Raw genomic sequence first — 13072 nt, forward strand, 5'->3', positions numbered from 1 at the left:
TATACTCGGGTTATATTCTGATCCTAATGTTCATAAATTTGTTTCAGGCAACGATTGATGAATATGCAACTAGAGTTGGGCAGCAAGCTGTTGTTGTTGTTGCTACCCCCAGCAAGTCTGGAAATAATTTTAAGTGTTTTGGTGCAAAACCTTTGGAAGATGTTGTAAGTATATTTTTGTCATTTTTATCAGTTCTCTTACTATGTTATATTTGTATTATCAACCTCTAATGTTATTGTTATTATTTGTCTTAGTTTAATGTTTATGTTTGGTTTTTAACCACTCTAATACATGGTAAAAGTTTTGCATTATATCTGCTAAATATTGCTTGCTAATAAATTGTAAAGTGTGTGCTACAAATCCATTACCTAAAGAAAGTGATAAAAAAAAATTGCTTAACCAGACCACTGAGCCAAAAACCTCTTGACTTCATAAGACTACCCCATTTCTTATAATAAAGTTCTAGTTATGTGGTGTGCAAACTCCCAGACATAACCATCTTTAGTAAACAAACAAAAGTGATTTAGTGATTTAAAGGTTTGAAGGTCATCCATGAATGGCAGAGGCAAGAGACAGGCCAATGCATTGGTATAATGTCCTGGACAAAAAATATCCAAACCCTTTCTCCACTCAGGCTAGGAACAAGGAGAAACAGGCAGCTGGTTCTGATGACTCAGCAGGCATGCCTATTTGGTTTTGGTGTACAGTAGTTCTTCGATCTAGTAATTTCAGGTTAAATTTGTGCCAGCATCCGCAGTTACACTGGGAGTAAATATGGAGGGTATAAGGTTATTAGTTACAGGATATGTATTTGAGTTTTTTTCTTTTAGAGAGTTAAGAGGTGAAATTTATAGTTCAGTAGTAAAGTTGAAATTTGTGGATTTTCTTGGAGGCCATTGAAGTCTAGATTTAAACCAGGATTAGATACCCTGTTATACAAGATTTGAAGTGTGTTATTTGATTAGTACCAGTTATGATCTTGAAATTTAAAGGATTTGGACACCAAGGTTATTTTGCCAGTGTAGTCTATCAAGCACGAGTTGGGTTTAAACTTGGGACCCCCATAATTTAAAGGCCAGGAAAAACCAAGTGAGTTTTTAGACCAGTTTTGTAATGTGTCATCTTAATAGGTTACCAAGATCCCCAGACTTTCTAGTGCTCGTCAAGGATCTTGCTAGCAACAAAAGCTGCATTAGCAGTTTGTCATCATGCAATTGGATTAATGGAAGGACCTGTCCAGCAATGATTCCAGATGTCATTGCTAGGGCTGTGAGGCAACAAGAGCAACATTGCTATGATTCAGTCCCTCAAGATGTTATTCTGGACAGGCAGCTTTCAATATGCCTTGCATTAAGGGGACCAATATGAATACCCCATCCAATAGTTTTGGAGTGGACTTGAGGAGATTTACCTCTTGGATTACCCTGACAGTGACTTTGCCAAGGCCCCTTTAGCTTAAGAGGGGCCTACATCTTGTGAGTTTGTGGAGTGGATCTCGAGTATCTTCAGTTTTAAATGTCAGCAGAAGGCTAGGAAGGTGTTATCTTGAAGCACAACCAAAATTGGATGTGAGGCCAGAGGACCAATTTTTTCTTTTTCTACCTTCCCATAACTAATGCCACAACAGAAACCCTGGCAGATGTCTTGGAAGGGGATGCCAGGACATGACTCCAACAAACCCTTGGTTGTACCTGAGTTCTTATCTTGACCAAGTGCCGGGCTGTGTAGATGCAACGAAATGTCATGTTATTTTGTGCAAGTAAGATGTTTGCCTTCAGGAGACTTTGGCAAAAGGTGTCATGCCTTCCTTTATGTGCCTCTCTTTTTAGTCTTAGTTTTGGAAGCAAATTTGACCAAGCATATTTTATGGAAACTTATGTGAACTGGCATTTGTTGGTCTTTTGGGCTGTTAGCACTTAGCAAACAGTAAAGGCTAAGAATTTTTTTTGGCCACCTTTTGGGGAGAAGCTGGTTTGTCAATCCCACTTTGATTATTTCAAAAGAACCTCTAGGGTGGCCTGTCCATGTGTAGAGTGTGCACAAAGCTTTGGAGAGAAAATTTTGAGTGTAAGCAACCAAAGCCATTTCCAGGGCCTGGTAAGCCTGAATCATCAACCATTAGTTGTACTGGAATCTTTTCTTTGACTTGTGCAATGGGAGAAGCATTGATGTGATGAGTGCCTGTGATCCAGGTTTTTTCTTCTGCTTTTGAAACATCATTAAGATACATCAGTCTCAGTAGTTAAGGGACATAGACGAGTTGTATCAACTCAAAATTGGTCAAAAACTTTTCAAAGTGAAGGTTGCCAAGAAGTTGATCATACCACCCAGTTGGGGCTTTGCCCTGGTTTTCAAGTCTCAGTAAACCTTGCAAACATGTTGGATTACTTCTCTTTCAGATCTTACCTAGAAGACTTTTGCTTCTGATAGTTGTCTTTTGAGATAAGTCAGCAATCAACATTTGTTCTTTGGCAAGGTTAAACTTTGTAGCCAGAACCATCCAGTTGGCTCTTCCCATGCTACAAGAAAAGGGGACCTTCTGTGTCCAGTTAGAGTGATACATATGAACTTTCAGAGGACAAAGGACTGCAGGCAATATATGTGCAGTAATTCTTTATACAAGGTGCTCCAGGAAGCAGGTAACAAGGGACAAACTTTGCAGAGGACATGATAGATGGCTGCACAAATAAAAGTGAATATTGTAGAGATCAAAGTTCTCTCCACTTGAATTCTTTTTAATCATTTTGAGTTTCTGAAATCACTTATGATTGTGTAAATATCAGCTTTTTGGAATCCTGATGAATATAAATGATTTCATCTGTACAGAAGTTCTGGCTAACTTCAACTTGGTCTTCTTGACCTTTTAACTTTGTTGCTTCCATTTTTTAACATACTAAAGTAAAGTACAAGTCTGGCTTTAAAGTAACACCAAAACCAGTACAGTATTATGTTATGAAATAGTTTTACAGTGGACACTAAAAGAAAAATAATGCCTTGCCCATAAACAGTCAGACTTTTGCCAAAGGAAAGTTTGGGACCCTGCCTTTGGGAATCTTATAGGATTAAGAGGAATTTGGATGATAGCTAAGTTTTAATGGCAGGTGCTTAGAGGTGCCAGTATGCTTTTGTAAGTTTTTTTTTTATCTAAAGGTACATTACTCATTGGTGATTGTACTTAAACTTCCTAGGATACATAGCAGCTGTGGGATAGTTGTTTTGTGCTTCAGTTGAGGTTCTGGAATTGGGTGATTGCCTATTCTCATCATCTTAACTTTCCATCAGATTTCTGTTTGGCATCCTTGAAGCATAAATTTCGTGGGTTAAATGTTACACCACACCTACATTATGAGTTAGCGTTTGTTATCTCCATAGTATCACTGCAGATGAAGATTAATGTTTCCTGTTATTCTACTATATTAAGGATTTGACTTTACTTCAGTCCCAAGAGCTCTTCATGGCAGCTAGCACCGAGTCCCAGTCTACCAATTCTTGGGACTAGCTGCTCAACCCATCCCACTGAAGTTCAGGCTATATTATGTAATATGTAGTGGCTTTGTGTTGAAACAAAATCCATTTAAAAAACCAAATAAAGTTTTGAAGAGAGACCACGCTTCTTTTTTGGTATATGTAATGTGGATTGGCTCGAGATTTGGGAACCACAAATTAGGATGTATTATTGCTCATTTTTTTTGCATTGAGCATGAGAAGTGTTTGATGTTTTAAGTTGGGACATAATGTTGTCAAAACTTCATTGATGTATAGACTCTAATCATCAAATGTACACCACTGTCAATGTGACAGTTTGTTGCAAAGGTAAATGTAAAAGCTTCATAGATGTTAGTGTTTTTAAAGGCACAAACTCATTGTGGAGTTTACATGTTCGTCAAGGTAAAATGTGAAGTGAGTTCTCAACACCTTGCTTTGTGTACCTACTGCCTGAATTCCCATTTTGGTGCATGCCTTTATCTGACTTCTCTCCGTGATTTTTTCGGCCTTCTTTCAAGTTTTTTTTCTGTTACATACATATCTATTTCTATGACTGAATAGTTTTCTCCCTTCACATTACATGTCCAAACCATCTATCTCTATGTAATATTGGTTAACTTTTCTGCTTTTTGGACTCCATATCTCTTGGAACTACCTCATTTGTGAAAAGATCTGCCAAATGGACCTCGGCCATAAATTTTGCTTTGTGTAGTCACACCTGTTTAAAATCATCTCCATTTATAAGCACCCATGTCTCTAATGTGCAAAGATGTACATGCTTTATGTGTGCATTGTAGGTTTTTGCTTTGTGTAATATAGGTATTTGCATATTTAAGAGTATTGTAGTCGGAAATTTCTTTCTTCATCCAACCTTGGTTTTATCTTATTGCCTTCTCACACTGGTTTCACAGTATGAACAGTAATGTTCTATCTTCTCCAATTCCTGTTTTACTATACTTTAGTAATTTTCCTCTTCACCAGTTGTTCTTTCTTTATTTTATGTGCATTGGAAATCCTTTACTATTTACATATTGTAGTCCTGAGCATTTCCTGTAACACTTGTTGAATTCAGTTCATGGTACAATGCTACCATACACTTTTAGTGCTTCACTTTTCTGCACTTCACACTGTCGTGGATTTTTGTGGAACATATCTTTCACATTTTGTAGGAACTTTCATATCTTTAAAATTATCACTAATTCACTTTTTTTGTATTAAATTAGGCAGTAAACTGTTAAAATAAAGTTATAAGCATTTTAGTTTAAGGGGTATAAGGTATTTGGCAGTTATAAGGGTTTTTAGAGGGGATTTTGCATTTCTGTGGTGGGTCCTGGAACCTATCCCTGCGAAAAAGTGGGGTAACACTGTATTCATCGTACACCTTACACTTTCCAGACTAAGACTTTATTATTTTCTTGCTTTCTGGTCACCATGAGCTTGGTTTTGCTAAATTTGTTGTTCCAGTTTCTTGTATGGATTGTACTCATCTGTTTTTCTGAGATCTTTTATTTGTGTTGCTGTTAACACAGATTGGAGTTAATAAACAAGTTGTGAAGTGATGCAACATCTATATGTACTATTGGAAAACATGCTGAATGTCATGTGTAACCCCTTTTAAAGGGGCCATGAAATATGGAAGGTTATATGTCCACAGGTATGTGGTATTTTTAAACCAAATAACCCAAGATTGAGACAGAACAAACACATCTGGGAAACTCACAGTTGATCATTATTGCCTTTATTGTGTAAGGAAAATGTATAAATTTTTGGATTTTTGAGTCTGTGTTCGGTAGTGAAAAGAAATAGAATTAAAAATAAAAATATAATCGTATTAGTTAGCAGTCCAGTATTCAGTAAAATTCTGAAGTATGAAAATATTTGTCTTGCAGATGAAGACACTTAGACAGATGTTAATGACAGAGTTGGAAAATGCGTTGGCCCAGCAAGCACCTCCCCCACCTCAGGATGACCCGTCTCTCCATGAATTGCCACCTCTTGTCATAGATGGCATACCCACTCCTGTCGAAAAAATGACACAGGCTCAATTAAGAGCTTTTATACCATTAATGTTAAAATATTCTACAGGTATGTACAGTGCTTTTATCAAGTAAATGGTTTTTATAACAAAGTTTTCATAGTTTACCTTTTAGATTTCAGTAATGTCTCTTTTAATTGAATTTAGCTGCATTATCTATGCACTTTAAACTGTGATAATTATAATTTTTATTTTTTCACCACTAACTAGTTACTTATAATCAGCCCCTTTCATGCCCATGAAATTGTCTCAGGCCCTACAGTAATACTCCACATGTGCGGGCAGATATCAGAGTCTAGGGTAGTTATTAGTAATTATTCATGTGTGCTAGAGTATTAATTACTCTTGGGTTACCCTTAGTTGTAGCTAATTAGGTATATTTTAACAGCCATAGCCAGTTTAGGGACACTCCTATCAAAGTTGTGCAGTGATTTAAATGGATATTTGTAGCTGTAATACTTTCTAAGATTGCCTTTGTTCATTTCACTTTTTATACATTTTCCTTTTGGTTTTTGTGTATTTTGCTCATGGGTTGAATTGAATTAAATATTTTTTCTTGAATTTTTTGAAGACGGATGGTGAACAGCTGGGTTAGATGGTCTTCCCTATGTTTTGGAGGGTAGTTTGCAATTTAGGTTGGGAGGAAACAAGCTGCCAAAATCCCAGGACTGGCTGGTGGAGACCTGAAAATGTCTGTCAGTAAGCTAGCAGGATTGTGAAAAGTTAAGTTACTGAAGTCTTTCAGCCAAAGAATAAGGATTCGTACATGATTAGCCTGGAAGTGACTAAAATAGTAGCGGACATATTTGCCAATGTATAGTATGATGATCAGTGTGTTGAGTAGTCATGCCCCATAGTATATCAAAAAGGAGTATGAAAGGGTCTGTGATGTTGAGGTGGTCAGTCTACTAATTTTAGTAGGCAACTATTGCAGGGATCTTCTCTCTTGGGTCTTAAAGGGAATGAATTTAACCACCTGAGGTTGCATTTCCAAGTGGAAGCCTTGCATGTGTTGCTTGAGGCCTGTGTGCCTGTCAGAAGCTGGGCTGAAAAAAGTTCTTGTTCAGAGGAAGGGAAAACTTTGGTCCCTCCATTTGTGCAGTGTTGGTAAGTCTTGGCTTTATGAATACAACCAGAGATTTTTATCAAGCTAGAGTGACATCTTATACTTGTTACTTGGTCTTGGTATGTCCTGAACAAGAGCAACTTTAGAAGTGATGGCAAAAGGAACTTAGCTTGGTTTTAGGTTGTCTTGGGTTCCTGTCTTTGTCTTGTATAGGCATAATCAGTTGAGACCTGTGCACACATTAACCTTTGAGAATTTGGTGGCAGGTCAAAATATTTTTGCACTAGAACACTTACCCTTCACTGATTTAGTAAAAATGCTCATCAGTAATTTTTTTTGAACTCTCTGTGTGACATTATACTACATATATACTACATTAATTAAGTTGGTGTGATTTTAAAGCTAAAGAGTTGAACTTTATCATGATATATTTAAAAGTGACAAAAAACATAAAAGCAAAAATCAACATCACAAGTAAAAGTTGGCTGTAATGTGAAAATTTTACTTTTTCAAAGAAATTCACAATAAGAGAAAAGAGAGCCAATAGTTTCTGTTTACCCAGTGTAAAAGTATAATGAATTGCCTTTCCAGATGGTATGATATTCATTACTATTTGAGCTATGTAAGATAGAAAGCACACTAAAGAAATGTAAAATATACTTGATTAATTTGTTTATGGTTCCATAACCAGTAAAACTGTACAGGGTTTCGGCTGATGTTCCCAGCTGGAATGTCGCTCTCTTTGCTTGATTGTTAGTCTGCTAGTCTAGAGAGCTGGGTATTTCAAGGGTCACTAGTCAGGGATTGTGTGGGCTTCTCTAACATCAGATGAAGGGGAATGAGTTCTCTGGTCCTTTGGGGTGCAGTCTGACATCTCCATATACCATGAGTAGACGGTTCAGTGGCAAAACTGATGCTTGGTTTGTTGATAAGTGACCAGTTGAAGGTATATAACTCCTATCAGAAAATTTTAAGGTTATGAATCAATACATAATTGCTCCTGCCATGGCTTCTGTCCTGTTACATTTGTTGAAATCCAATGTCCCTGGATCTGATGTGAATGTTCCCAGGGCAAGTCCACTTTAGTGGTTCAATTTTGCGATTTCCTTACTCATGTTTAAGCATTGTTGAAAAATATCATGTAATAATATGAAGCTTATCCCTTTAACCAATCCCAGAATCGTACATATTATAATGGAGTCTTATGGCATCAATACCCCATTATAAGTTGATTCCAGTTGAGAGGAGGTGGAGTGTACTTTGGTAGCAGTTGAGTAATTCGAAGTAATGGCCAGAGCTGGACATAGTGTAGAAGCATTGCTACATTATCGTCCAAAGATATTTTTATGAATGTGACAAAGTAATTAATTTCTTGTTGGACTAGCTTTAAAGTAACAATTTGACTATATTCGCTGTTTTGCCTTTTCGAACATATGATGAAGTACAACTGTTCATCAAAATTACACTAAATTCAGTCTTCGCGAGAAAATTAACCCTTGAGGAACTCACCCTTCACTGACTGAGCAAAAATGGTTAGCAATGTTATTCTTTGATCACTGCATGAACATTAATATTTCATACTATGTTAATGAATTTGATGTCATTTTAAAGCTAAAGATTTGAACTTTATCTTGATATATTTTAAAATGCCAAAATATTAAAAATGATTGATATCTTGAGTAAATTGTTACTCTCTAAGAAAAAAATCACAATAAATTAGAGAAAAGAGATTACTAACTTCTGTTGACAGTGTAAAAGTAAGATAATAACCTTTCCAGTGATATGAAAATCTTTACTATTTGAGCCACGAATGATATCACAGCACATTAAAAAAGTTGAATATACTTTAGTGGTGTAAGTTCTGCAAGCTGAGTAATGATTTATGTAACTTTTTAAAAAAGATTTGCTATAAATCAGAATATGTACCAGTCTCCATGACAACAACAAACGTCCACATATGCCATGTTCAAATTTTGATATGATGCTTTTTTTACAATTTATGGTGAATTTGTTTTTTAAAAAATCTTTCAAAGATGATGACTATAGCAGCCATCAGAATCTCAGAGGAATATGAGATATGTACAGGGAGATTGCTCTTCCTTGCAATGAGAGGTGATACGCTGTCTCTCAAACGTTAAGTACTTTAACAGTGAACCAAATACCATCATTCCATGATGATGATGTAAATCTCTCCTGGGTGAAGTCATATGATTGTGAATAACACCATATATCTGGAAGGGCTGCTTCATACACTAATGGAGATTATCAAAGGCATAGCTCATGTGGTACTGTAGACCTACTTGATTTGTATGTATATATTACCAGTTAATAAATATGTTGCATGAAAGAATAACAGTTGAAGATTCTTATTGGTAGTATGTAGAGTAGGGATACAGGGATATTCAGTGTTACTGGCCCCCCCCCCCCATGGCCAGGTCAGGGCATGGCACCCTGAGTTAGGTTAGGAAGGTAGGTTCTGGTTAGGTCATGACTCTGCATTCTTGGAAAGGTTAAAGTTTCTCACACCTACCCCTGTCCGTCTACTTTGCATCTGCTCCATTCTTATAAAGTAGGCCACTGAGTTACTCTTCTTGTACATCTTGACCAAAGGGTTTGTTCGTAAGCAAACATTTAGGAGGGAAGAGAAAGAGAGCTAAAGAGCTTATTAATTTTTGCAATTAACAGTTTGTCTTAAGAGGGTTGTTGGTTTTGTGGACATGTTAGACGTCTTTATTTTTAATATTTCCTCTGATGGTGAGGACAGTATTCCTCATAAAGCTTAATGATTTTTAGTGTATTATTAACAATACCAAGATTTAACACCCAAGGAAATGGTCATATTTTATCCTCATCTTGAGAGAGTGTGATTGTTTTCACAGTCTTCATTATTAATTTGCATAAATAGTTTAATCAGATTATTGGGTCATCTCCAGAGAAAGCACAAGCATAAATCATGAATGATAAGCAAGAGAAAAGTCCAGAAGTTGTACAAGTAATATGACAAGATAATTCTAGTGTTTAGATAATACTGAATAATTCCAGTTGTCTATAAATGTGAACTTTGTAATTATTTTCCTCTTATTGTACCCTGGCACATTTAAATAGATGCTTTGATAGAAAAACAAGGCTAAACATGAGTAGAATAGACTAAAGACGCACACCAGTTAGTGGGAGCCATATCTTAGTTACAGTTACTTCAGGTCATTCTTTAGGCTGAAGTAAAAGAAGTCATATGCGATTCTTGGAAATTTGAACTTTTTATGGTGGTTGCTTTGATGTTTTGTGTATTGTACTTAACATAAATTTACCATTTCTTTTTTTAGGGAGAGGGAAACCAGGGTGGGGTAAAGAGTCAACGAGACCGCCTTGGTGGCCGAAGGATGTACCTTGGGCAAATGTAAGAATGGATGCAAGATCTGAGGACCAAAAACAAAAGGTATGTTTTTTATTTTTTTATTGATTGACTTAACCAGTTAGAATCATGAGACTTGGAGGGTCTTGTTTCATATTGGTATTTTATAATGATAATACACATATGTAGACTATGGCTGACCTAGGATTTGTTGAAGTGAGTATTGAAAATTGGAGGATTATTATGCAAATAAAGTAATTTATTCAGACTCGCATAAATTAGAATTGGGATTAGGACAGGGTAAGGAAGCTAGCTAAGTAAGAGAAATCTAAGAAAACTAAAATGTACGAGGTAAAATGTAAGGAAAAGTATGAAAAGAACAAGGATGCAGCTCTAAATTTAAACTTGTAAAGCTTTGAAATTGATTAAGAAAAAAATGGTGCAAAGAGCCTATACTGCTGCCTACACAGTGCACAGTGAAGAAAGTACTGTACAGTACTGTCTTAGTGGATGACAGTTTTAATGATTGTTTATTTTAATCAAGTATCTTATAATTTAACCTGACCCTGTATTGATATTTTTAGACAAATGTGGCACAAATTTTGACAGTGTGAAAATTAAGGCAATACAGAGTTAAAGATTTTGAAAAGCCAGATGGGAAGGTAACAAAGGTAATGAATGGAAATTAGACATGGAATTAGGTAGTGGCCATGAGTGTGAAGTTACCTCTTGTGATTTTTTTTTATGATTTATATAATTCCAGGAAGTTTTCTTTTATACTTGAATTCTCTGTGCAACTAATAACATTTTTAGTGTATACAGTGTAGTTGCCTGTTAGTGTCATCAGTATTTGCCTTTCATCAGCAGAAAGATAACCTTTGTGAGACTCCTGGAAATTATATTAATTTGCACTCTAAAGATTTCCTCTTAATTACATGTAGTTTATGATGGAATGATAAGTGCTTAATAGTTTTTGCCTGGGGAAAAAATATAGATAAATTTGATTATAATTGTGCATGTACAGTGAACCCCCCGTATTCGCGGGGGGATGCGTCCCACACCTCCCTGCGAATAGGTCAAATCCGCGAATGCTTAAAACCCCTCTAAAAACACTTAGAACTGCCCATTTTGATAGCTTAATCCAAGAAAACCCCTGTAAAAATGCTGATACCTGAGTATTTTAATAGTTTTATCACAAAAAGTGCATTTATTCATGAAAATTATATGAAAATACAGTAATTAGTGAATATTTCTCAGTGAAAAGTACCGCGAATGGGCGAATTTTCCACGATGTCTAGATATGTTCCATAGAGAAACCCGCGAATGCGTGAGTCCGCGAATACGGGGGGTTTACTGTAGTCTTCAGTGATGCAGTGTGTTCTGTTGTGAGGGTGCATTGGAAATACCATAACAGTACTTTCCTATAGCTTTGAGGTTTGTGACTCTTACTGGGTTTGCATCCTACCATTGTTTTTAAACTATAATGTTTACTACTTACTGAAGAGGGAGCTTTGTTGTGCTTGGGATTATTTTCAAAATGTTATCATTCAGTAAACCCCCCCCCGTATTCGCGTTCTCATGATTCGCGAGTTTCTCTTTGGAACATATCTAGCCATTATTCAAGGAAAATTCGCCCATTCGCAGTATTTTTCACTGAGAAATATTCACTAATTACTGTATTTTCATATAATTTTCATGAATAAATGCACTTTTTGTGATAAAACTATTAAAATACTCAGGCATAAGCATTTTTACAGGGTTTTTCTTGTGTTTAAACTATCAAAATGGGCAGTTCTAAGTGTTTTTAGAGGGGTTTTAAGTATTCGCGGATTTTAGCTATTCGGGGGGGGGGTGTGGTACGCATCCCCCACAAATACAGGTGGTTCACTGTATAAGAGAATTGCCTTTAAATATCAGAGAGATTAGCACAATGTGACTGGAGACTGGATATTTGTTGTTGGAAGCATATGCAGTGGTATTTATCATTGCATAAACAGTGTTTTTTTAGTCAAAGGGAGCCGCGAGAGCCTCATGCAGTTACGTCTGCTGTAGGCAGCGCCCCGGCTAAATCCCTTATCAGAGAACTTATAGCACAGGGTTGGCACGTATTCATTCCAGTTAACGGAAGCTTGTCACTATTGTGATAGGATATCAGGTCTCGGGGGGTCTGCACTTTGACCCCCTATCCACCGCATTGATGAATCAATTCATGGCTAAACATCTCCACTGGTTACACCTTTCCATTTGCGCTTCCGTGGCTAGTTCAAATGAATCGGGTCAAAACGCGACTACGCATCTACTGCGCATGCTCATGTTGCCAACCCAATGTTTTTCTAGCCGCGCTTTTTGGTGTGTGATAAAATCTTTTCCGTCGTAATTTGAGGGATTTCAACTTTATTTGGCATGGAGTCTTCATCTCAGTCAACGGGGAATAATATAAGTACCTGCCCTACCGCAGTCACAAGATTTAGTCCTGCTTAACTAATATTTTCATATATTTTTTCGTGTCCGAAATGAAGGCTTGGGAGCGTCATACCGCTACCCGTATTTTGGCTAGGATTCTGCCTTAATTAAGGCGAAAAGCTTAGGTTAGGGTAGAATTTTTAGATTCAGCATGTCAAAAAACCCTAGCGTGAACTGTTAAACATACTTGGAAAGTTTATATAAACCTGATTGTTATGAAATTATCGATAACCCGAACGCTAGTGCTAGCGCTAAAGTTAGACTAACCTTTGCTACTTTTAGGTTTACCGAAGCGGATGATAGCCGTTTTCGGTACTTAAGGTAATTCTTTTTATTGTTATTTATGTGACATAACTATATTTTGGACATTTTGATAGAGTTTTTTGTGTAAAACCTCCGATTTATGTCCCATTATCAGTGTGGGAAAAATGATGCGGGCTTCTGGAACATTCTAGAAGGTTCCATCAAAGCTCTGTCGAAGCCTTCGACACAGAATTGTTTCGTAATGAAAATTGCACATGATACACTGGCTCCCAGTCGAGTTACCAGATACCTCAAGTCGAATTATTTCGAAATAGTCGCTTTTCTCATGACGAATTGATTCGAAATAGTAACTTTTTTATGTCGAATTGATTCGAAATAGTAGCTCTTTTATGTCGAATAGTGTAGT

General features: G+C 36.6%; 1 protein-coding gene across 17 annotated transcripts in view; it reads left to right on the forward strand.

The window, feature by feature from the left end:
* Positions 1 to 13072, forward strand: part of ewg (DNA-binding protein Ewg) — a 52042-nt gene that overhangs the window by 17433 nt on the left and 21537 nt on the right. For all 17 annotated transcript variants that reach the window (XR_010856546.1, XR_010856543.1, XR_010856545.1 and 14 more), the window contains exons 6-8: positions 48 to 164; positions 5376 to 5571; positions 9911 to 10023. Coding sequence is in view for 14 of the 17 variants with exons in the window: in XM_067123680.1 (XP_066979781.1) it covers positions 48 to 164; positions 5376 to 5571; positions 9911 to 10023 (426 nt within the window). In the remaining 3 variants the exon portion in view is untranslated. The remainder of the gene's footprint in view (positions 1 to 47; positions 165 to 5375; positions 5572 to 9910; positions 10024 to 13072) is intronic.

The sequence above is a fragment of the Macrobrachium rosenbergii genome, chromosome 21 (genome assembly GCF_040412425.1).
Source record: "Macrobrachium rosenbergii isolate ZJJX-2024 chromosome 21, ASM4041242v1, whole genome shotgun sequence".
NCBI classification, from domain to species: Eukaryota; Metazoa; Arthropoda; class Malacostraca; order Decapoda; family Palaemonidae; genus Macrobrachium; species Macrobrachium rosenbergii.